Here is a 25,917-nt window from a genome sequence, read left to right on the forward strand (position 1 = left end):
AAAAAGAAATGAAAAAGAAATGACCAAAGGGTGCTGTTCCAGGATTCTCCTAAATAATAAAGAACTGATGTTCTAAAACTAAGACATAAAAAGTAGTATTTTGGAATTTCAAAGTCAGAGGTGGCTTGCTTTCTTTTTCTTTCTTTTTAAAGATTTTATTTATTTATCTGACAGAGAGAGAGGGAACACAAGCAGGGGCAGTGGGAGAGGGAGAAGCAGGCTTCCCGCTGAGCAGGGAGCCCATTGCGGGGCTCGATCCCAGGACCCTGGGATCATGACCGCAGCCGAAGAGAGACCTTAACAGACTGAGCACCCAGGCACCCTGGTGGCTTGCTTTCTCTTAGAAAAGTGAGACACTCAAACGGAAATGCTCCCTGGGAAGCGAAGGCCCGTTCCTTTAAATCTTTACCAAGCTCTTACTCAGATGCTCATAAACTGAGACAAACGATGTGAACGTGATGTGAGAGCGAAGCTCTCCAACATAATCCAGGATTGAAAACATCAATAAAATACTGCAAGTTACAGGTGTTATGTGAACCCTAATGCTAGTCATAAATAAAGAGATATGCCTATAGGGAATAAATACTGAATTTCTCTTTAGGTCTATTTATAGGTAGAATCCCTGTTCTGACTGGTTTCCACACAAAAATCTACACTGGCAGAAGGATAGAAATTATAGAAGTTTCACAGTAAATTTTAAAAAATTAGGAATTTAGGGCGCCTGGGTGGCTCAGTCGTTAAGCGTCTGCCTTCGGCTCAGGTCATGATCCCAGGGTCCTGGGATCGAGTCCCACATCAGGCTCCCTGCTCAGCGGGAGGCCTGCTTCTCCCTCTCCCACTCCCCCCTGCTTGTGTTCCCTCTCTCGCTGTCTCTCTCTCTCTCTGTTGAAAAATAAATAAAATCTTTGAAAACAAAACAAAACAAAACAAAAAAAAATTAGGAATTTGGATTTAGGCCTTCTGCCATATGCAGTGCAAGTAGCTTTGAGCTTTCTTAGCCTACAGGGGAATTTTTGTATTTCTTTTTTTTTTTTAAATATTTTATTTATTTATTTGACAGAGGCAGACAGTGAGAGAGGGAACATAAGCAGGGGGAGTGGGAGAGGGAGAAGCAGGCCTCCCGTGGTGCAGGGAGCCCGATGCGGGGCTCGATCCCAGGGCCCTGGGATCATGACCTGAGCCGAAGGCAGACGCGTAACGACTGAGCCACCCAGGCGCCCCGAATTTTTGTATTTCTAATGTTAACATGTAAAGAAAATACCCATTGCTGGGAGAGGCAGGTTTCCGGGTAGAGATTTAAGGTTCACAACTCACTGGTGTAGTGGGGCTCGCTTTCTAGGCGTGGCTCTAATGTGCAACAGAGGAATCTTCATCACAACTCTGGTCAGGGTCCCCGCACTGCCACCAGACTGGGGGCTTCTCTGTATATCAGCCTTTTGAAAGAACTTAAACTATATACACACCATCAAGGCATATACTGGTAATGCTTGATAATCACAGGAATCCTGCAGTGAATCATTTATATCCTTTGAAAATACAAATAGGTTTTCAAAGATTGGATATAAGTCTGGGTACATGAATGAGATTCAAGGATTTCTTAAGTAAAGGAGAAAAAACCTCAACCTCCCCCTACTGAGGACTTTCTGTCCAAGACTGAAAATTGATGCTTCCTCCCCTGGCTCCTTAGGTATCTGAAATCTTCCCGGCAACACAAGGGGCACTTTTATGAGGTGTGGCATCTATTAAAACTTTAAACCCAGGGTGGCATATGCTGAACAAAAGTAATAGCATTACCTTAAGGATTTTTTTTTCCTTTAATATAAAAGTATAACTACAGTGGTCCAATATACAAATACAAAAAAAATTCTCATACTAAAAAAATGTACCATAATACTGTACATACAAAAACTTTTCAACAAGAATGATTTAAATATATCTGTTCTTTTCCAGATCTGGAAGACACAAATGTAAAGTTCCATAACTGTATTATTGCTGGAATATGTGCCCAGGAACACTGTGTTTTCCCCTTTTCTCCCCCTTGTCCCAGCCCCACTTTCAGAGTCCCCTGAGCTTGGACCATGAGCCAACAGCATCCCTGAAGATAACCAGAGCCAAATGTTTACTCAATGGAAGTCATTATTCAGTGAGCCGCTGCTTACCATAAACTATGAAAAGCACAAGTTTTAAGCCCAGCCAAGATTAAATCCAGACGGAGGTCTTCCCATCCCCCGATTTGCCACTAGCACTGCTCTTGCTGGACCCAGCTTTGGACCCCACTTTGGCTTTTTTTTCCCGGGGTCCATGGGGGTTGTTTTGGTGACTGTAGGCCTGGATTGCTAGATCCAGGCGTTCCTGAGCCATTCTGATCTCTCGCTGCAGAGTCTCCAGGTCAGCTGGGAGGTTCTCCTCATGGCTGCCATACTGCTGTTCCTGGGCAATGTTGGCCTTGTTTTGCTTGTAGGCAATCTTAGCGTTGGACAGTTCGGTGTACTGGATTTGATCTGGTTTGACGGCAATGTTATAGCCAGGGGGAGCAGATGGTGTATTCCAAGTGAAAGGATAATTATAAGCACCCGGATCTTCCAGTTCCCTCCTTTTACTGTTTAGCGAGTCTCGAATTGTCCCAAACCCTAAATGAAGCATTTCCCAAATGTTAAGCAATAGGCAAAGGCCTGTAACACCATACATTATTAGAAGGAAGATGGTCTTTTCAGTGGGTCTAGAAATAAAGCAGTCTATTTTATGAGGGCAGGGAAGTCTGCTGCACACATAAAATGGATGGACTTGGAAGCCGTACAGAAAATACTGCCCTATCAGAAAACCCACCTCAAAAATGGTCCTTGCCAGCAACTGCAGCACGTAGATCTTCATAAGCCCATCCTCTCGAATCCGCCTTCGGCCATCATGCTTGGGTTTAGGTTGGTTCTGCTCCTTATTTTCTTTTTCACTCTCCAATTCCATTTCTGGATACATCATGGGATCTTCTTCATGGTCCTCTTCTGTTTCTTCCAGAGCCCGGTGCTGTTTCCAACGCATTGCATAGGGTTTGCTTCGAGCTGTCTTCTTGTCTGCTTCGCCATGCTCCATTTTGGCAATCTTATGAATGGCATAGCCCAGGTACATCACCGAGGGGGTTGCCACCAGGATAATCTGGAATACCCAGAAGCGCACATGGGACAGGGGTGCAAAGGCATCATAGCAGACGTTCTCGCAACCTGGCTGCTCTGTGTTACATACAAATTTGCTTTGCTCATCATAATAGATGGACTCCCCTCCTACAGCTGTAAGGACAATCCGGAAGACAATCAATACAGTGAGCCAGATCTTCCCCACAAATGTGGAATGGTTGTGGATCTCCTCTAGCAGGCGAGTCAGGAAGCTCCAACTCATGGTGATTGAATTGGTTTGCCCTGATAAACATGGAAAAATGCCAAAGGAAAATCAACAAATATTAAAATCTGAAACAATTTTTTGTTGATGATATCTCTAGGAACTACTTTTCTGAATACTTGAAATCTAACTTCAAGGCTCATGTTAGAATGACAGAATAAAGAGCATCTCACGCTCTACTACCTCAGGTAGGACAATTCACCTCAGGCCATGAGCACTTGTTCGGGCCTGCAGAATCCTAGGAAGTCTGGTTACCTAGTCCCAAAGGTAAAATTGTAGCTATCATCTGAGATGTATTTCTCAGACCCAGCATACTGGATTCTTTATGTGTACTTTTATTTCATAAGACTTCTTTGTGAGATGTAAATATGAAAATAGAACAAGGCATAGCTTATTCTGTTCAGTCATGGTGAGACTATCACTAAGAACATAATGGGGACACTTAGGCTGGACTCCATTGTGAAGAGGCACTCTATGAGGAAATTTAAATTTTGGACCTGGTGACAAAGTATTAAAAAGAATTAAGGAGATGATACAGCTGCAAATAACTGGCAATGATCAAGAACTAAAACAAAAGACAGAAGGAACTAGGAAGACACTCCCTAGCTGGATTGCACAGCACAGCAGGTTCCGGGATTCTATATATTGCTGTACTTTGTTTATGGTAGATGTTAAAAATGTTTCCAAACTGAACTGTGAGGACATTAAATCTAATCAATAGGCAAATCCATTTAAAATAGCATTTTGAGGGGCACCCGGGTGGCTCAGTCATTAAGTGTCTGCCTTCGGCTCAGGTCATGATCCCAGGGTCCTGGGATCGAGCCCCGCATCCGGCTTCCTGCTCAGCGGGAAGCCTGCTTCTCCCTCTCCCACTCCCCCTGCTTGTGTTCCCTCTCACTCTCTCTGTCAAATGAATAAATCTTAAAAAAACAAAAAACAAAACAAAACAAAACAGCATTTTGAAGGACAGTTTTAGTCTGAGATTCTTAAATCTATGCCCAGAATTCTGCTAAAAATCATCGAAATGAGGTGATGTATATAAAATCCCTAATGCAACCCCTAACACAAAGCACACTTCTCCTCTCTCCTTCTCTCTCCCAGTTTACTTTTGCAGATTATCAGTGATTATCAGCATGACTGAAGTTTAAATATGCTTTACCTGTTATCCGGAACTTCTGTTATCCAAAATTTTCTTAGAGAAATGATGTTTTGCTTCCAATTTTTCCAGATTCCCTCTGGAAGGAAAAAAGACAAGAGAAGGTCACAAGCTTCCTCCCACAGAAAATGATGAATCATTAAAATGTCATTTTCAGGAAGAAACGAAGTTTTCTATGGAGCACAGGAATCAATCAGCATGAGGTAGAAGCAGGCTTGAGTACCACTGTTTATTCCATTCCCAATGCATGTGGTAGAAAAAACTATGTTTAACAGTAACCCAAAGATAATCTTAAGTCATTGTAGTCTAAGAAAATATGACAGGAAGATGAGTCATTTGTGAAAATCTGAAGCATATCAACTCTGGCACCTATAGGAAAAAGCCAAAGCAAAAAAATCTCAACAAATTTAAACCGGGTCACTAAAGGCCTTGTGAAAATCTTCACCCTGGATGCTCTACTCCCGGTTCTATTCCCTGGAGCAGCTAATACCTCTCACTGGGATTTAAGCAGCCAACTGGGAGCAAGCTGTTTAGTTCAAACACCCAACAGCTGGCTCTCAGTCACTGGGACACCCGAATCCACATGAGGTGATTTATAAATTCACACAAAGAAACTGCTCAAGGAAAGAAAACACCTGCATCTGTATTGTGCTTAAAAAAAAAAAAAAAAAAATCGGGGGGGGGCATGCATGGCTGGCTCAGTTGGTGGAGCGTGCAACTCCTGATCTCAGGGTTGTGCCACGCTGGGTGTAGAGATTACTTAAAAATGAAATCTTAAAAAAAAATCCCGGATAAATTATTGCTTATTATCAAGTTCTGCCAACTCTGAATAGCTGTGGCCAAGAGGCATCCATAAGGTGCCAACTTTGTTCATTTGCTATCATTTAATTAAATAAATAAAACAATCCATAAGTGTTACATGTTCATAGTAACTTAAGAAAAATCTGGGGAGGGGGTTAAGATACAGGGAAAAAACCTAGAACAATTTCCAAAAGGTCAGTGAAAATAAGAAAAGACAGTAGTCCAGGCACCTACATAACATTCAAGAGTCACATTATGTACAGAATCTGAGTACACAAGCATCTCACCATAGGACTTCAAGACATTCCCAGGCCTAGTGTCTAAATGAGCTCAGCACTTCTCTCACTGAATACACAAGTTATAAAACCACAGAAGAGGAATATACAATCTTTAAATGGTGACATAAGTCAAGTTTCCAATATGGAACTCCTGTCATGATTCACATGCCCAAGTTCAGATTGTTCCCAAATACCCCATCTAAAGCATCTCCCCTGAACCCTGAAATTCTATTTATTCCCATAAGTCAAAATCATCAAAGTACAATTGTTAGTTAGAAAATTCATCCTCTACACCTTCCTCCACACCGAAGACAAACGAGTATCATTTTAAAAAAGATTTTTAGAATTTGAAAGAGAGAGAATGAGTGGGAGGGGCAGAGGGAGAGAGAATCTGAAGCAGACTCCATGCTGAGTGTGAAGCCTGACATGGGGCTCAATCTCATGAGCCTACTAAGATCATGACCTGAGCTGAAATCAATAGTCAGACGCTTAACTGACTGTGCCACCCAAACAAGTATCTTTTTAGTAATTATTGCTATGAAAGAATTTCTCAACAGTTCAGCATCTAATAATCTAACTTCCTTGGGGTAGGAGGAATGGTGATATGTCCTTCAAAGCTTATATAAGTTATAAAGCAGTGAAACACACCCAGAAGTAGGCACTGTACACTGGCTAAGATGTACGCTCGGCCTAGAAAATGCTGAACCCTTAGAACCTGGTTTCCCATGGGCATTCATAAATGCTACAGCACCCCATACCCATATCTACCGTATAAACAGTGTTGTGTTTAGTAACTTAATTCCAGCATCTCATAAAATGGGTGCTGGGAAATTTTCTTTCTAAAATAACCATGGGCTTCCTAAAATGAATGGCAGCATCACCATTATTTTTATCTACTGAGGAGTCAATAGATTTTTCTTTGATACTCTTTCCAAATCCCTTTCCTTTCCCTGCAAGTATTAAGAGAATGGCTTAAATATCAGACTACACTACTCCAAGGGTGTGTGTGGGGGGGGCGGAGAGGGAGGGAGGCAATGAGAGAGAGAGAGAGAGAGAGAAAACAGAATGTGTAGAAGGGTGGGTTCTGGAATTTACATTTCTAAGCAGAACACGTCATTGCCAAGTGTGGTCTCATTGTCTTCTTGCTCCACTACAGTTCCCTCTCTTCTGCCATTTTTTGCTCTCCTATCAGAAGCCTAAAATTCAGGACACAGGGGCACCTGGGTGGCTCAGTTGTTAAGCGTCTGCCTTTGGCTCAGGTCATGATCCCAGGGTCCTGGGATAGAGCCCCGCATCGGGCTCCCTGCTCCACGGGAAGCCTGCTTCTTCCTCTCCCACTCCCCCTGCTTGTGTTCCCTCTCTTCCTGTGACTCTGTCAAATAAATAAATAAAATCTTTAAAAATAAAAAATAAAAATAAAATTCAGGACATAATCTTCTCTGACTTCCCTGTTTCAGCAAACAGATTGGATAAGGAATGGGGAGCGAGTGTGCAATTAACCTGTGATGGCTCTCATGAAAAAATAAGAATCGTTTTCATAGTCTCCATCTATGAAGGGAAAGTGACAGGGGAGCATGTGACGAGTGGTGGTGAGAAGAGGGGGGGATGGCAAATACCTAAGTTTTTTGCTAAGAAAGCCCCAATCGACTTATATGTACTTTTTTTTTTCTTAAAGATTTTATTTATTTGACAGAGACACAGCGAGAGAGGGAACATGACCTGAGTCAAAGGCAGACGCTTAACCGACTGAGCCACCTGGGCGTCCCGGTATTTTTTTTTTTTTTTAACATTTTATTTTAAAGTAATTCCTACACCCAACATGAGGCTCAAACTCACAACCCCAATATCGAGAGTTGCATGCTCTACCAATTGAGTCAGCCAGGCGCCCCTCAGTTTTTGTTTTTAATATACCAGGACACGGTTCTCCCATATCCCCCCCTTCACAGACTATTTCTAGCCTTCTGCCCATTTATTTGCAGAATGTATTCTCAACATAGTACAGACATTAACCACTTGACCTTTAATATAAATCCTTCAGTTTACTGTCTTCCTTCACATTTTTAAAAAATATTTTTATTTTTATTTTTATTTTTTAATTTTATTTATTTGACAGAGAGAGACACAGCAAGAGAGGGAACACAAGCAGGGGGAGCAGGAGAGCGAGAAACAGGCTTCCCACGGAGCAGAGAGCCCGATGCAGGGCTCGACCCCAGGACCCCGGGATCATGACCTGAGCGCTTAACAACGGAGCCACTCAGGCGCCCATTCCTTCACATTTTCTTATTTTTGTATAGTCACGTTGGTCAATTTCTTGAATAAATTCAAAGGTGGAAAAGTTATCTCTTCTAGGATGACTTTTTACGTAAAGAATACTGCAATTCATGGTAGCCCATAATTCAAAAGGACTCACACACACACACACACACACAAACACACTAACAAAAATTATGGTTTGCTTATATAACATTTATTGGACAGAAACCAAATGTGCTATTTTTAGTCCATTTTCCAAATAACTAAAGTTACAAATCTACCTTGTCTTGTACTAGAAAATAGAATTTTCAAAATTAGTTGGCATAAACATGGTAATAAATTACATAATTCCCTCTCAAATTCTTTGTATTTGAAGTTTCTACCATTGTACCCTAACAGGATCAAGTCAAAGTTTACCACATTTTTCTGTAAAAAAAGAAACTCATAGGATTTTTCAAGATTAAATACAAAGCATATTATTTGGATTATCCCAGGAGGTAGATATATGACTAGATCCCTTCTAAAAATGAAGAAATGAGATCTAGAAAGCATATAAAATTTGCCCAAGATCATACAATTATTAAAGTGGTGAAGCCAGGCTCTTAACCACTAATAAAGAATTACATTACTGATGGAACTATGTACAGGTTCCATGTGAACACAGAAGGGGGGACCTAATCCCAATCTTTGGCATCAGAATTAAATTAAATAATAAAATAAATTCACAAAGATCAAAAGGGGAAATTTCAGAGTTTAAGACCTTATTTGCAGAATGAATTCAAGTCAAAACAAAAACAAAACCAGAAAGAACGCAAAGGTTTCTTGGCAGTTGGAGGAGGGAGGGAATAAAACTGGAAGAGTGGTATCTCCAACAAATGATTAAAATTACTTATTTAATTAATAAGTTTATAAGTTTAATTACTTATTTGGGCATTGAGAATAGGGACAAGAGAAGTTGGTAAACTCAGTTCAGGAGACACCAGTCTGAGATGCGAAAACTTTGTTAAAGGAAGTTACTAGGATGAATGTATACATATACGGAGCTAAGAGCTGTGCCCGACCTCACGGCAAGCACCATTACTCCCAGTGCTGCTGCAACTTTCTGACTTGTCACCGTATCTGAACTGGGAGCCCCAAAAGTTACACATCTTTCACCTCTGCTTCCTTAGCATCTAACCCAGTAACTGGCACATGTTAAGTGCTAAATTAACTGTCTGACAAACGAATAAATACATTCCTATGGGACCTGTTTTATACTTATTACAATCTCTTCTGTATTTTTCTCCTAGATTCCCACTGCATCAGCCTGTCCATAAAAAGAATAAGCAGCTTCAGCGTGCTGGGTGGCTCAATTGGTTGGGTGTCCGACTCGATTTCAGCTCAAGTCATGATCTCAGGGTTGTGGGATCTAGCCCTGTGTGGGGCTCCATGCTCAGGAGTCTGCTTGAGATTCTCGCTCTTCCTCTCCCTCTGCTCATACATGTGCATACACACTCTAAAATAAATAAATCTTTTTTCTTCCTTTTTTAAAAATAAGCAGCCTCATGAAGCAATGAACCTTGGTTCACAAAACAGTTTAAGCAGAAAATGGACTGCTGTATGGAGTCAGGTGTTAGGCAAAACACTAGGCTAGAAATGAAGAGTTTCACTTTGAAGTTTTTGGTTGTATTTTTTTAATTAAAAAAATTTATTTATTTATTTATTTGAGAGAGAGAGCGAGCCAGAGAGAAAGCATGAGCAGAAGGGAAGGGCTGAGGCAGAAGCAGACCCCCCACTAAACAGGGAGCCCAAAGCAGAGCTCAATCCCAGGACCCTGGGATCATGACCTGAGTTGAGATGCTTAACTGACTGAGCCACCCAGGCGCCACTGAAACCTGTTTTTAATCTTGGTTCATTACCTTTCAGAAAACCATTTGCTTACTTTTCCATAGCTGTCTCCCTTTCCCATTTCTCTTCAAATTTCTCTTCAATTTTCTCTTCAAAATCTACCTCAGATTCCCAAATCCTAGCCCAATTCCAAATTTTCAGATGCTCTTATATTCCTCTTCACTGAGGAAAATAAGTGCCAACAGATGGAAATGCTCTCAACTTTCTTCTCTTCCTATTTAAAAACCAGACCAAATATGTGAAACAATAGCTCTCAGACATTAGACAACAGGCAGTACAAGACAGGGATCCCCAAGAAGGGAAACTAACAGGTGAGACCTTTGATTGTTCTAGCTTACTGCATGGAGAGAGTTTCCAGGCTGCAGAGCAGGAAGGAGGGAACCCAGAGGACCTGGCTGATTCACTGAATTGAGGAGACAGAGTACACAATTTGGAGAGGCCAATGTAGCTAGAATTCCCAAGGCAGAGTACTGGAAAGGAGAAAGCTACAGAGAGCAAGCTCTGGAGATCAGCATTGGATTCTCCTCAGTCTTTAGCTGAGTACTGACCAGTAAGGAAATTACCCAAAGAAGGGACATAAACTAGAAGATATGCAGACCAACCCCCAGATATCACATGGGGCAAGAAATAATTTGTGTTCCTACTAGCCAGAGTGGAAAGACATCCTAACACATGGGGCATTATATAGAGTACTCAGAAAGGTAATGCCTCAGAAGTGGGGCATAATTAGTTCTAGACCAAACCTTAAAGTTCCCCTCAACACGGGTGCCTGGCTGGCTCAGTTGGGAGGAGCATGTGACTCTTGATCTCAGGGTTGTGAGTTCAAGTTCCACACTGGGTGCAGAGATTACTTAAAAACAAAGTTCCCCTCAATAAAGTTTAAAAGCAAGCAAAAGCAAGCCCTGAAAACTCAAACTGTTCAGAAGTTAAAAGTATCCAGCACAAATCTCAAAAATATTTAAAGGAATCAAAAAACCAAAAACCAGAACCCAACAATTCATAATATTTGGCATCCAATAGAAAATTACCAGGCATATGGGAAAATATGATCCATAAGGAGAAAAATCAACAGATACAAACCCAGAAATGATACATCTAGAACTAGGAGAAATTCTTAAAGCAGCGGTTATACAATGTCCACAATAGCCAAACTATGGAAAGAGCCCAGATATCCATCAACAGATAAACACAATGTAGTGTGTGTGTGTGTGTGTGTATATGGATAAAGAAAATGTAGTATGTACACACACACACACACACACACACACACACACACACACACACACACAGAGGAATACTACTCAGCCATCAAAAAAGAATATGAAATCTTGCCATTTGCAATGACGTGGATGGAACTAGAGGATATTATGCTAAGCGAAATAAACCAATCAGAGAAAGACAATTATATGATCTCACTGATATGTGGAATTTAAGAAACAAAACAGAGGATCATAGGGGAAGAGAGGAAAAAATAAAGAAGAAATCAGAGCGGGAGACAAACCATCAGAGACTCTTAATCAGAGGAAACAAACTGAGGGTTGCTGGAGGGGAGGGGCGTGTGGGGATGGGGTAACTGGGTGATGGACATTAAGGAGGGCATGTGATGTAATGAGCACTGGGTATTATATAAGACTGACGAATCACTGACCTCTACCTCTGAAACTAATAATATATTATATGCTAATTAATGGAATTTAAATTAAAAAAATATTTTTTAAATGGGCAAAGGGTTGGGGCACCTGGGTGGCTCAGTCGGTTAACTGCCTGCCTTCGGCTCAGGTCGTGGTCCCGGGTTCCTGGGATGGAGCCCCCATGTTGGGCTCCCTGCTCAGCGGGGAGTCTGCTTCTCCCTCTCCCTCCCCGCCACCCATTCTGTCTCTCCCTTAAAAAAACCACAGAGGCTAGAAGGTAGTGGTACATTTTTCAAGGGCTTTAGGAAAAGAACTGTCAATAAGAATTCTATATCCAATGAAAAGATCCTTCAGGAATTAGGGGCGCCTGGGTGGCTCAGTTGTTAAGCGTCTGCCTTCGACTCAGGTCATGATCCCAGGGTCCTGGGATTGAGCCCCGCATTGGGCTCCCTGCTCCGCGGGAAGCCTGCTTCTCCCTCTCCCACTCCCCCTGCTTGTGTTCCCTCTCTCCCTGTGTCTCTCTGTCAAATAAATAAATAAAATCTTAAAAAAATAAAAAAATAAAATCACTTGCATATAAACGCTCACAACAATTTTATTTCTAATAGCACAAACCTAGAAACAACACAGATGCCTATCAGCAGAGTAATGAATAAATAAATTGCGGTATACTCATAAAGTAGAATAGTACTCAGCAATAAAAAGAATAAACTTGATACGTACCGCACGGGTGAATCTCAAAGTAATTAGGCCAAATGAAAATCAGGCAAAAAAAGAGTAAACACTGTATGACTCCATTTATATAAAATTCTAGAAAATGCAAACTAATCTATAATGACAGAAAGGAAACCAGTGGTTGGTTGCCTAAGGATGAGTTGGGGGTGGAGTGCAGGGTGGGGGGTAAGAAGGAGGGATTACAAAAGCGTAGGAGAAATCTTGTGGGTAAGAAGATCATTCTTATGATGATGATGACTGTGATGATGGTTCTACAGGTGTATACATGTCATAATAACTCACCAAACTGTATACTTCAAAGATGTGTAATTTAGGGGCGCCTGGGTGGCTCAATGAGCTTCTCCCTTCGGCTCAGGTCATGACCGCAGGGTCCTGGGATCGAGCCCTGCGTCAGGCTCCCTGCTCCGCGGGAAGCCTGCTTCTCCCTCTCCCACTCCCCCTGCTTGTGTTCCCTCTCTCGGTGAGTCTCTCTCTGTCAAATAAATAAATAAATCTTAAAAAAAAAAAAATCTGTAATTTGTTATGTCAATTATATCCCCTCAAAATTGTTCAAGACTTAGTCAGATATGCAAAAGCTGAAAGAAGTCATCCTCAGCAAGCCAGCACTACAAAAGATGTTAAAATTAAGTTTTTTTCTTTTTAAAGATTTATTTATTTAAAGATTTTATTTATTTGAGAGGAAGAGAGAAAGAATGAGCACAAGTCGGGGCGGGGGGGAAGGGAGGGCAGAGGGAGAGAGAATCTCCAGCAGACTCCGCACTAAGGCGGAAGCCCAAACGGGGCTTGATCCCACGACCCCGAGATCACAACCTGAGCTGAAACCAAGAGTTGAACGCTTAACTGACTGTTGTCACCCAGGTGCTCCTAAAATTAAGTCTTTCAGGCAAAAAAACAATGACATCAGCGGGGAAGGGGATGAGCAAAATGGGTGAAGGGGAGTAGGATACACAGGCTTCCTGTTATGGAATAAGGCACAAGAATAAAAGGTACAGCACAGGGAATATAATCAGTGGTACTGTAATAATGTTGCATGGTAACAGATGATAGCTACACTTGTGAACACAGCATAAGGTATATCATTATGTTGTAACCTGAAACTAATGTAACACCATGGGTCAACTATACTCAAATTTAAAGAACAAAACAAAAACCAGAAACCCACTCTTTTGACAAGCTAAAAAACAAACAAAAATCCTGACACAAGATGGAAATTTTAATCTACACAAAGGAATGAAGGACACAAATATAAAAGACTTCTGACCTTTTGTTATTTAAAAAATTTAAAAAAAGGTAATTGGCTTTTTAAAGCAAAAATGGCAACAATTTATTGTAGAATTTATATTTCTTTCTCTTTTTTTTTTTTCCTCCAAAGATTTTATTTATTTGAGATAGTGAGGGCAAGAGCATGAGCTGGGAGACTGAGGAGAGGGAGAAGCAGGCTCCCCACTGAGCAGGGAGCCCAATGTGGGACTTGATCCAAGGACCCTGGGATCATGACCTGAGCTGATGGCAGGCGCTTAACTGAGTAAGCCACTCAGGTGCCCCTGGAATTTGTATTTATCACACTTCTTTTTCTTAGAGATAAAAGTATGAAAATAATACCACAAAAAAACCAAGGCAAAGGAAATGGAAATATACCATTGTAAGGTTATAATTCAAGAAGTGATTTAATATTACCTAAATGCAGACTATGATAAATTAAAGATGGCTACAGTAAACCCCAAATCAACCATTAAAATAACAAAACAATGTTACACCTAAGAAACCAACAAAGGAGATAATATGGAATCATAAAAAGCAAATGAGACAAAGAGAACAAATAGGAATATTGTGGATTTAAACCCTATGATATCAATAATCACATTAAATGTAAATGGTCTAAATAGTCAATTAAAAGGCAGAGATTGTCAGACTGGATTAAATAAGCAAGATCTAACTATATGCTGCCTATATAGAAATTCACTTTAAGTATAAAGCCACAAAGCAATTAAAAGCAAAACTATGGAGAAAGATGTAACACGTTAACAATAATGAAAAGAACAGGGGCACCTGGGTGGCTCAGTAGGTTGAGCATCTATCTGCCTTCAGCATGGGTCATGATCCCAGGGTACTGGGATCAGCCCTACATCAGGCTCCCTGCTCAGCAGGGAGCTTGCTTCTTTTCCCTCTCCCTCTGCTCCTCCCCCTGCTTGTGCTCTCTCTCTGTCAAATAAATAATAAATAAAATCTTAAAAAAAAAAAGTATATATTAATATCAGAAAAAGTATATATATATATTTTTAAAGATTTATTTACTTATTTGACAGTGAGAGAGGGAACACAAGCAGGGGGAGTGGGAGAGAGAGAAGCAGGCTTCCCATGGAACAGGGAGCCCGATGCGGGGCTCGATCCCAGGACCCTGGGATCATGACCTGAGCCGAAGGCAGATGCTTAACGACTGAGCCACCCAGGCGCCCCCAGAAAAAGTATATTTCAGAGCAAGGAATAACCTGAAATAAAGAAGGTCCTTTCATAATGATAAGGAGATCGATGCATCAATAGGACATAAAATTTCTACATTTTTAGGGGCAACTGGGTAGCTCAGTTGGTTGTGTGTCCGACTCTTGATTTTGGCTCAGGTCATGATCTCAGGGTCATGAGATCAAGCCCTGACTCAGCGGGGAGTCTGCTTGAGATTCTTTCTCCTTCTCTCTCTAAAAATAAATCTTACAAAAAAACATTTCTACATGTTTATACACATATTAACAGAGCTTCAAAAGAGATGAAGCAAAGACTGATAAAACAATTGACAAACCCACAATTAATAGTTAAGAGATTTCAGCCCCCCTCACTCAATAATTCAGAGAACAGAGAAAAAACAAACAAACAGTACACATATAACAAACACTACTTACTATTAACCACTAAACCACTGACATTTAAAGAACACTCCACCCAACGGCAAAAGAATTCACAATTTTTTCAAAGACACAGAGAACATTTACTGAGACAGACCATATTCTGGGTCATTAACAAAAGTTTCAATACATTTAAAATTATTCAAATCAGGGGTGCCTGGGTGGCTGTCCGTTAAGCATCTGACTCTGTTTCGGCTTAAGTCATGGTCTTGGTTCGTGGGATAGAGCTCTGCGTCAGGCTCATGGTCAACACAGAATCTGCTGGAGATTCTCTCTCCCTCTGCCCCTTTTCCTGCTTCCTCTCTCTCTAAATAAATAAAATCTTTAAAAAATTATTCAAATCATACAAAGTATGTGCTCTGATCACAATGGAATTAAATTAGCAATCACTCAAATTTAGCTAATTCCTATTCTCTCTCTCTAAACACTGAAAAATCTCCATATGGATGCCTGAAAAGAACGATTTTCTTTTCCTCTTCCCCTCCATCCTCAAAATTTACCTCCTACATTTCCATGACCAAGTAATTGTGACTTTTTTCAGAAAGCAATCTTTATTTTCCCTATAAAAAACAAGACACAATTTAGGATTCACTGAACCAATGTGCCAGGAACCATAAAGGGTATTCATTTATTTTAGTTCTCATAAAATTATATCTTTTTTTTTTTTAAGATTTTATTTATTTATTTGAGAGAGAGAGACAGTGAGAGAGGGAACACAAGCAGAGGAAGTGGGAGAGGGAGAAGCAGGCTTCCCACTGAGCAAGGAGGCCGATGTGGGGCTCGACTCCAGGACCCTGGGATCATGACCCGAGCCGAAGGCAGACGCCCAATGACCAAGCCATCCAGGCGCCCCTAAAATTGTATCTTTTAAATAAGAATCAGGTTCACGAAAGTTAAGTAGTGTGGTCAAAGTCACAACTACTGGCACAGATCGGTTCAAATAGGCTGGTTTAACTCCAAAGTAGTCTTTTTCTTAGATTTTATTTATTTGAGAGAGAGAGCACGTGATCGGGGGAAGGCGCAGAGGGAGAGGAAGAAGCAGACTCCCCACCAAGCAGGGAGCCCAATGCAGGGCCTGATCCGAGGACCCTGAGATCATGACTTGAGCCGAAGGCAGATGCTCAACCAACTGAGCCACCCAGCCCCCTGACACCAAAGTCTTCTATTTTTGCTATGTAGTATTTTCTTAACTCTAATATCCAATAAACCATTAATTTATAAATTATTACTTCACAATGCTCTCAAATACATCATACACATCTGAATTTAAGTATCTAAAATCTCAAGAATTGAAAACTACCTAAATGGCTAATAATTGATGATGAGTGGTGAATACAGTATACATACCACCAATCCACCAAAACGACTTACCAAAGATAACTTCTACAGTGCCAAATTCAATGGTCAATTCTCTTATTCAACCTTTTAAGCCGTATTTGATACACCTGATCACTCCTTCCTCTCTGAAATACTCCCCCCCCCCCCCGCCCCACCCTGGCTTCCCTGATCTTCCCTGATATCTTGTAGTCCTCTGGCTATTATTTTTCAGTTTCTATTTCAGTCTCACTTCTCCTATGCAAACTTCTAAATACATATTCTCATCTTTATCCTATCTTATTACCCTATCCTCCTCAGTGTTCTTTGTGGGTTCCTCCACCAGAATTCAAGCTGTAAATGATGCCACATTTGTTTCAACATCTCCCTTGAACTTCAGGCTGGAAATTCAACTGCTACTCGACATCTTCTCTTGGATGTCTAATAGGCACCAAATTTAAAATACCCCAAACCAATCCTCCCATCCTCTGAAGGCCTACTCCGTCTTCAGTTATCCAAATCTAAATAAATGGCTCCACCATTCATGTAGTTCCTCTAGTGAAAAATCTTTAAGTCAGCCTCACTCCTTTTGTCACTTCAAAACAGATCCACAGTCCAACCACTTATTACCACCTCCATTACTACCACTCTGATCCAAGCCACCTTCATTTCTATCAAAGACTACTGTAAAAGCAAAAGTCTTCTAACTGGTCTCCTAGCTTATGCTCTTATCCCTTTCAAATCTATTCTCCAAAAAGCAACCAGAGTAAAGCTTTTATTTATTTTTTAAAAGATTTTAATTTATTTGAGAGAGAGAATGAGATAGAGAGCATGAGAGGGGGAGGGTCAGAGGGAGAAGCAGACTCTCTGCTGAGCAGGAAGCTCGATGCGGGACTCAATCCTGCGACTCCAGGATCATGACCTGAGCCGAAGGCAGTCGCTTAACCAACTGAGCCACCCAGGCACCCCCAGAGTAAAGGTTTTAAAAAGTCAGTCAGATCATTTCCCTTTTCTGCTCAAAACTCTTGGAATAAAACCAAAAATCTTTACCACAGTCTACAACACCCCCTATCATATAGCCACAGTTCACTTTCTGGTCTCATACTCCTTCCATTCTCCCTTTTGCTCATTCTGACTCAGGAATACCTACATCTTATCCTCAGTGTTTCTCAGATCACATCAAATATGCCATGATTTTGCCTCAAGTCTTCTGCACTTGCTATGTTCATTGCTTTGAACACTGTTTTCATAGCTAGTGGCAGGACTGTCTCATTCAAGTCTGCTCAAATGTCACCTCCTTAATGAAATGTCCCCCAGGGGCACCTGGTTGGTTCAGTCAGTAGAACATGCCACTCTTGATTTTGGGGTTGAGTTCAAGCCTCATGTTGGTCATACAGATTACTTAAAAAAAGTTTCTTTTTAAATAATAAAAAGAAACCTACCCCAGACCAGACACTTTACTCAGCTTCAATTTTCTCTATAAGCACTTAACTCTCAAATAATATATATAATTTTTTTTTTTTTTAAGATTTTATTTATTTGACAGAGACACAGTGAGAGAAGGAACACAAGCAGGGGGAGTGGGAGAGGGAGAAGCAGGCCTCCTGAAGAGCAGGGAGCCTGACACGGGGCTCGATCCCAGGACCCTGGGATCATGACCTGAGCCGAAGGCAGACGCTTAACGACTGAGCCACCCAGGCGCCCCTATATAATTCTTATTTCAAAATTTTGTTGTTTATAGAATGTAAGCTCCCTGAGGGTAGAATTTTGTTCCTTTATCCCCAGTATCTAAAACCCTATGGCTGGGAAAGGTGGTAGGCTCTCAATAAATATTTGCTCAATAAATAAATTCAAACATTTGGAAAAATAAAAACGTCCATGATATATTAATCAAAAAATACAGGATACAAAACAGAGTTATCCCAAATTTGTGAAAACAAATAAATATATGCATTAAAAAATCTTAGAAGAGGGACGCCTAAGTGGCTCAGTCGGTTAAGTGTCTGCCTTTGGCTCCGGTCATGATCCCAGGGTCCTGGGATCGAGTCCCCCAACGGGGCTCCTTGCTCAGCGGGGAGCCTGCTTCTCCCTCTGCCTGCCGCTCCCCCTGCTTGTGTGCTCTCTCTCTCTCTCAAATAAATAAAATCTTTAAAAATAAAAAATCTTAGAAGAGGGCTGCCTGGGTGGCTCAGTGGGTTGAATGACCAGCTTGTGATTTCGGCTCAGGTCATCACCCTCATAAGCCCTGGGACAGAGCCCCATGTCAGGCTCCACGTCAGCAGGGAGTCTGCTTGAAATTCTCTCTGTCCCTCTCCTTCTACCCCTTCCCCCCCACTCCCTCTCTAAAAAAAAAATAATAATAAATAAGTAAATATAAATATATATTTTTAATCCTAGAAGAAAACAAAAAATTAAAACCCCTGAAAGGCTACAAACCAGCACCCACTGTACTTTCTCTCTTCTTCTTCTTCTTTTTTTTAGATTTTATTTATTCATTTGACAGAGAGAGACACAGCGAGAGAGGGAACATAAACAAGGAGGGGTAGAGGGAGAGGGAGAAGCAGGCTCCCCACTGAGCAGGGAGCCCAATGTGGGGCTCGGTCCCAGGACTCTGGGATCGTGACCTGAGCCGAAGGCAGACGCTTAACGACTCAGCCACCCAGGCGCCCCTACTTTCTCCCTTCTTCAGCCTGTTTCCTACATCAGCACTAGAATTCTCTCTCTAAAATGGATCTGTTACTCCTTTGCCAAAAAGCCATTAATGGAGGTGGCTCCTCAAACCAGTGAGGCAAAGATGGACTTTTAAAGATTTATTTATTTGGGGGAGGGTGAGTACAGAGGAAAAGGGAGAGAGAAACTCAAGCAGACTCTGTGCTGAGTGTGGGGCTTGATCTCAGAACCTGAAATCAGGATCTGAGCTGAAACCAAGAGTCGGACGCTTAACTGACTGCGCCACCCGTGCGCCCCAACACAAATTTTTCAATTAATGGTGTTTGGGAAACAAGAAACCACCCAGAAAAAAGATAAAAAGGAGAATTCATACCTCCCACTAAATATCTAGATAAACCTTAAATGGATAAAAGTATTAGATCAAAACAATTGATAATTTGTGATAACTTTCAAAACAGGAAGGAAAAAAAAAGATCAAATTGAGTATAAAGAAATAGTGTCTCAGTGCACCTGGGTGGCTCAGTTGCTTAAGCGTCTGACTCTTGATCTCAGCCCCGCATTGGGAGAAAGGGGAGAAAGGGGAAGGAGGGAGGTAAGTTAATCTCCAATCTCCACAGTTTAGAAAAACAAAACACAAAATACCGTAAGCAATATGGAAAAACAATTAGCTGGGGAGAAAGTTTTTAGTAACTCTTTTTTTTTTTTAAAGATTTTTATTTCTAGTGGCGCCTGGGTGGCTCAGTTGGTTAAGCGTCTGCCTTGGGCTCAGGTCATGATTCTGGAGTCCTGCGATGGAGCCCTGTATTGGGCTCCCTGCTGTGCAGGGAGCCTGCTTCTACCTCTCCTTCTGCCAAATAAATAAAATCTTAAAAAAAAAAAATTTTATTTCTAAGCAATCTCTACACCCAATGTGGGGCTCGAATTCACAACTCTGAGATCAAGAACTGCACACTCCACTAAGCCAGCCAGGTGCCCTTTGGTAACTCTTTTATAGGTAAAGACTGAATCTCCCTACTATATAAAGAGTTACAAAAAAAAAAAAAAAAAAACCCAAAGGAAAAAAAACAACAACCAAAACCTACAAAAAACAAACAAAAACCCCACCCAATAATCCAAGAGAAAACAGGCAAGGGACACAAACAGACATTCCATGGCAAAATCCCCTATAAGTTCCCTTAATAAAGATGCCCAACATGGATGAACCTTGAAAAAATAATGCTAAATGAAATAAATCAAACACAAAAAAAGCCATACTTTATACGATTCCATTTATATGAAATGTCTGGAACATGCAAATCCAGAGACAGAAAGATTAGTGGTTGTCTGGGGCTTTGAGAAATAGAATGTGACTATTAATGGATTACAGGGTATCTCTTTGGGATGATGAAAATTTGACAGTGGTGATAGCTACAAAAGCTTCTGAATATACTGAAAACCAATGAATTGTACACTTTAAAAGGATGAAATTTAAGGCATGTGATTTATATCTCAAAAATAAAACTACTTTGAGATACAATTCTATCATGTTGGCAAAAATAAAACAGCTGGGAAGGCCATGGAGAAACAGATGTTCTCATACATTGTTGATGCTTTGGTACAACCTCGGATGGCAATTTGGCAATATCTAACAAAATTATAAATACACCTATCCTTTGACCTGGAATCTCACTTTTGGGAACAATCACATTATTTCTATAATGGACTCAAATGTCCACTGTCTAGGGAATGGTTATATTCACTATGGTCTATCTATACAAATAATGAAGAATGCTCTCCCTGTACAGAAACATCCAAGACATTTAAACTGAAAATAGCAACGTATACAAGTGTATATTTAGGCATACCTTTTACGTAGGGAGGAAAAAAATAGCAATGTGTTTTTGCTTTTATTTGTATAAAGAAACACAAGGGGGGAATGGGCTGGCTCAGTTGGAAGGGCATGGGACTCTTGATTTCCGGGTTGTGAGTTCGAGCCCCACATTGGGTGTAGAGATTACTTAAATGAATAAACAAACTTAAAAAAAAAAAAAAAAAAGAGCCTAAAAGGACACACAAAAAAAACTAATAAAAGTACAAGAGGAGAGTAAGGAGGATAGGGTAGGATCAACACTTCTGATTATATATCTTTTTAATTTTTATTTTTTTAAAGATTTATTTGAGAGACAGAAAGCGTGTGCACACACATGAGCAGGGGGAGGGGTAGAGAGAGAAGCAGGCTCCCCAATGAGCAGGGAGCCCAATGTGGGACTTGATCCCAGGAAGCTGGGATCATGACCTGGGCCAAAGACAGATGCTTCACTGACTGAGCCACCCAGGTGTCCTATATATCTTAAAAAAAAAAAGAAAATAAAAAATTTTTAAGAGAGAGAGCGCGTGCAAGGGTAGGGGCAGAGGAAAAAGGAGAGAATCTCAGACTCCCCACTGAGGGTGGAACCCAACATGGGGCTTGATCTCAGACCCTGAGATCATGACTTGAGCTGAAACCAAGTCAGTCTCAAACTGACTGAGCCACCCAGGTGCCCCTATATATCTTTTTACATTTTGTGTTTTTTTTGAACCAAATGAATGTACTAGCTTTTATTTATTTTTTTTTTTAAGATTTTATTTACTTAATTGAGAGAGTGTGGGGCGTCTGGGTGGCTCAGTTGGTGAAGCATCTGCCTTTGGCTCAGGTCATGATCTCAGGGTCTTGGGAGTCTGCTTCTCTCTGTGCCTCCCCCCTCATTCCTGCTCATGCTCGCTCGCACTCTCTCAAATAAATAAAATCTTTAAAAAAAAAAATCGAGAGAGTGAGAGAGAAAGCACGAGCCAAGGGAGGGGCAAAGGGAGAGGGAGAAGCAGGCTCCCCACTGAGCAGGGAGCCCAACATGGGGTTCCATCCAAAGGACCCTGGGATCACACCCGAGCCAAAGGCAGATGCTTCACTGACTGAGCCACCCAGGTGCCCCAGGTGCCCCAATATACTAGCTTTTAAAAGAAAATACCTCTAAAGGCATTCCATGCCCTACTGAATAAACTAGGCTTGAGATTTTTAAAAAATCCTATTGTAAACTTAACAAATTTTTCTTCAAAAATCCAATGTTCTATGCGTTCATCTTAATTTGTTTTACTTCAAATTGAAAAATTCATTATTTACATTAATTTACACTATGCATTTTCATATATGATTTGTTGTTTCCTTTATTAAACCCACTTCCCCTGGGGCACCTGGGTGGCTCAGTCAGTTAAGTGTCTGACTCAGGTCATGATCCCAGGGTTCTGAGATTGAGCCCTGTGTTGGGTGCCATGCTCAGCTAGGAGTATGCTTGAGATTCCCTCTGCCCCTTTTGCCCCCCACCCTGCCCCGCTTTCTAAAATAAATAAAATCTTAAAAAACAAAAACAAAAACAAAACTACTTCCCTGGACACCCTCATGTTTGCTCCTCCCTGTGCTTCTCTTCAGAGGTCACCTCCTGTGGTGAGGCCTTCTCTGACCACCTACCTATAATAACATCCCTCCATCACTTTTTTTTTTTTTTTTAAGATTTTATTTATTTATTTGACAGAGAGAGACACAGCGAGAGAGGGAACACAAGTAGGGGGAGTGGGAGGGAGAAGTAGGCCTCCCGCAGAGCAGGGAGCCCCGCACCTGATGTGGGGCTTGATCCCATGACCTGAGCCGAAGGCAGATGCTTAACGACTGAGCCACCCAGGCACCCCATCCATCACTTTCTATACCTTCGCCCTGCCTTTTTCCTTCACTTATCAACACTACCTAACACATTTTTTATTTGTTAATTTGTTCATTATAAGGGCTTTGTTCTTGTATCCCTCGCACTTAGAACAGTAAGCACCTCAGTAAGTGCTCAGTAACTATTCACTGAATGACTTAATAAATTTGAATCTCTGCTCATTGATTTTCCTCAACTTTCTTTTTAAGTATTCTCTATTCCCACTGTGGGACTTGAACTTACAACTCTGACATCAAGAGTTGCATGCTCTACCAACTAAGACAGCCAGGCACCCCTCCTCTGCTTTAAATTGTCTTTCCACAATTTCCTACCTGGAAAAAGTTCATCCTTTAAGATCTAGCTCAAAGGTCACTTCAAGTTTCCTTAACCTCCTCAATTAATCCCTCCCCACCAAAAGTCCATAATAATTCTTCATTCCCCCAATATCAGGACTTACTCTATTAAATCAACATTAGTGATACTGGTTTCTTCTACTGAAATATGAGTTCCCTGATGTCTGGGAAGTCCAGGTTTCTTTAAATTTTCTGGACACTTAGCTCCTAGTATGCTGGCCAGGACACAAAAAGCACTCAATGAATATGTGTTATATTAAACAGAAGATTTGAATGAATTTGTACAAAGTAGAAAATGTAAAACACGTTTACTAATATAATATTTCAGAACAGAATAGAATGAATGGTATGAAAGTACAAAATCTGAAAATACTCAGACAGCGGGTGCCTGGGTGGTTCAGTCTGCTAAGTGTCTGCCTTTGGCTTGGGTCATGATCCTGGGGTCCTGGGATGGAGTCCCGCATCGGGCTCTCTGCTTTGCGGCGAGCCTGCTTCTCCCTCTCCCTACAGCTCCCTTTCCTTGTGCTCTCTCTCTCTGTCAAATAAGTAAATAAAATCTTAAAAAAAAAACACAAAAAAACAAAACCTCAGAGAAGGGAAAGAGACTAATTCCTATGAATTAAAAGGTACAAGCTTTCAATTATACCTGAGAAAATGGTGTGAGTGAGAAGTTGCCTAAGAAGCCTCTTAGACTGAAATATGATGGAGGATGCTTGGGAAGTAGTTGTAGAGAAGGCTGAACAGGGAAGTCAGACGTCTGTTTGCAGAGGGTCTTAGCATACCACAGAACCTGAAATTAAAGCATGTAAGTATCACTACTTCAGATGTTGTCCACAGACCACCTTCACCAGAATTATCCAGAAGGCAATGTTCAAAGTGCTGATTCCCACGTCCTACTTACAACTCCCACTCCCAGGCTCACAGATTCAGAATCTAACTAATCTTCTATGGTTGAACATTAGGTTGTTTACAGTGGTTTGTTATAATACTCATAACTTTGTACACAAACCCACTTATACACTTAGGATACATTTCTAAAAGAATTGCTGGTCAACAGTTGTAAAGATTGTGGAAATTGTGTGTGTTTACAAGAAAAGGTCAACTTCTTTGCCTACTATATCTCCCAAAATTCTAAAGCCTTTTTTTTTTTCCTAAGATTTTTATTTATTTATTTGACAGAGAGAGAGTGAGAGAGAGAGCACAAGCAGGGTGAGCGGCGGGCAGAAAGAGAGGGAGAAGCAGGGTTCCCACTGAGCAGGGAGCCTGATGCGGGACTCGATCCCACCTGAGCTGAAGGCAGACACTTAACTGACTGATCCACCCAGGGGCCCCATAAAAATTCTAAAGCTTTTGATCTGTATTACCAAATTACCCCTCCAAAAAGCTGGTACCTATTTATATTTCCACTATCAGAGTAAGAGAATGCTAGTTTCCTCACTCCCTCACCAATGATTTCAATATATTTTTTAAGAAACAAAGCTTGGGTTAATAGGAGTTTAAACTGTAAGAAGTTTTAGACTACCACAATCACTAGGGGAACACAAATAAAAACACGAGATACTGGGGCGTCTGGGTGGCTCAAATGGTTAAGTTTCTGCCTTCGGCTCCGGTCATGATCCCAGGGTTCTGGGATGGAGTCCACATCGGGCTCCCTGCTCAGTGGGGAGCTGGCTTCTCCCTCTGCCTGGCGCTCCCCCACTGCTTGTGCTCTCTCTGACAAATAAATAAATAAAATCTTAAAAAAACCCAGCAACCCATAAGATACCACATCACACCCATCAAGATGTATATTATACATATATTTTTAAAGATTTTATTTATTTATTTGACAGAGAGAGACACAGCAAGAGAGGGAACACAAGCAGGGGGAGTGGGAGAGGGAGAAGCAGGCTTCCCGCTGAGCAGGGAGCCCGATGTGGGACTCGATCCCAGGACCCTGGGATCATGACCTGAGCCGAAGGCAGACGCCTAACGACTGAGCGACCCAGGCGCACCAAGATGTATATTATACAACAAGAAAAGAACAAGTGCTGACAAAGCTGTGGAGAAAGTGAAACCTTTGTTGGGCCTTGCTGGTGGGAATCTAAAATGGTACAGTTGCTCCAGAGAAAACAGTATGGTTACAATTTCCTCAAAATATTAAATATACAATTACCATATGATCCAGCAATTCTCCTTCAGGGTATATACCCAAAGAAACAAAAGCAGGGACTCGATTCTGTAGATTCATATTCACAGAATTATTCACAAGAGCCAAAAAAGGTAGAAGCAACCCAAGTGTCCACTGCCAGATGAATAAACAAAATAGGACATTTTGTTAATATACAATGGAATATTCTTCAGCTTTGAAAGGAAGGAAATTCTGACGCGTGGATGAACCCTGACAACATTATGCTAAGTGAAAGAAGTCAGTCACAACAGGACAAATGTTATATGATTCCACTTACATGAAATAGCTATAATAAGCAAATTCATAGAAACAGAAAAAAATGGTGATTGACAGAAGCTGAGAGGAACGGGGAACTATGTTTAATGGGTACAGTTTCTGTAGGGAAGATTCCGAAGTTCAGGAGATGGTTGCACAACGATGTAAATTTACTTAATGCCACAGAACTGTACACTTAAAAAAACGGTTAAAATGATAAATTTTATGTTAAGTATATTTTACCACAATAAAAAAGGACAAAAAAAGTTTTAGACTATGGGGTACCTAAGTGGTTCAGTGGGTTAAGGATCTGCCTTCAGCTCAGGTCATGATCCCGGGATCCTGGAATCCAACCCTAGTTGGGCTCCCTGCTCAGTGGGGAGCCTTCTTCTTTTCCCTCTCCCTCAAATAAATACA

At 41.1% G+C, this 25,917-nt stretch overlaps 1 protein-coding gene across 4 annotated transcripts in view; it reads right to left on the bottom strand.

The window, feature by feature from the left end:
- Positions 1 to 1,282: 1,282 nt before the first annotated feature.
- Positions 1,283 to 25,917, bottom strand: part of GJC1 (gap junction protein gamma 1) — a 42,699-nt gene continuing 18,064 nt past the window's right edge. Inside the window, exons 2-4 of one of the 4 annotated variants that reach the window (XM_032396634.1) lie at positions 23,722 to 23,865; positions 4,550 to 4,625; positions 1,283 to 3,410 (exon numbers count right to left, since the gene is read on the bottom strand). In XM_032396634.1, coding sequence (XP_032252525.1) covers positions 2,200 to 3,390 — 1,191 coding nt within the window. In that variant the 5' untranslated portion in view covers positions 3,391 to 3,410; positions 4,550 to 4,625; positions 23,722 to 23,865 and the 3' untranslated portion in view covers positions 1,283 to 2,199. Of the gene's footprint in view, positions 3,411 to 4,549; positions 5,124 to 23,721; positions 24,183 to 25,917 lie in introns of those variants that run through there. The other 3 variants (XM_032396633.1, XM_032396632.1, XM_032396635.1) reach the window with 3 other exon arrangements.

This window comes from Phoca vitulina, unplaced genomic scaffold, assembly GCF_004348235.1.
Source record: "Phoca vitulina isolate PV1807 unplaced genomic scaffold, GSC_HSeal_1.0 scaffold92, whole genome shotgun sequence".
In the NCBI taxonomy this organism is placed as follows: domain Eukaryota; kingdom Metazoa; phylum Chordata; class Mammalia; order Carnivora; family Phocidae; genus Phoca; species Phoca vitulina.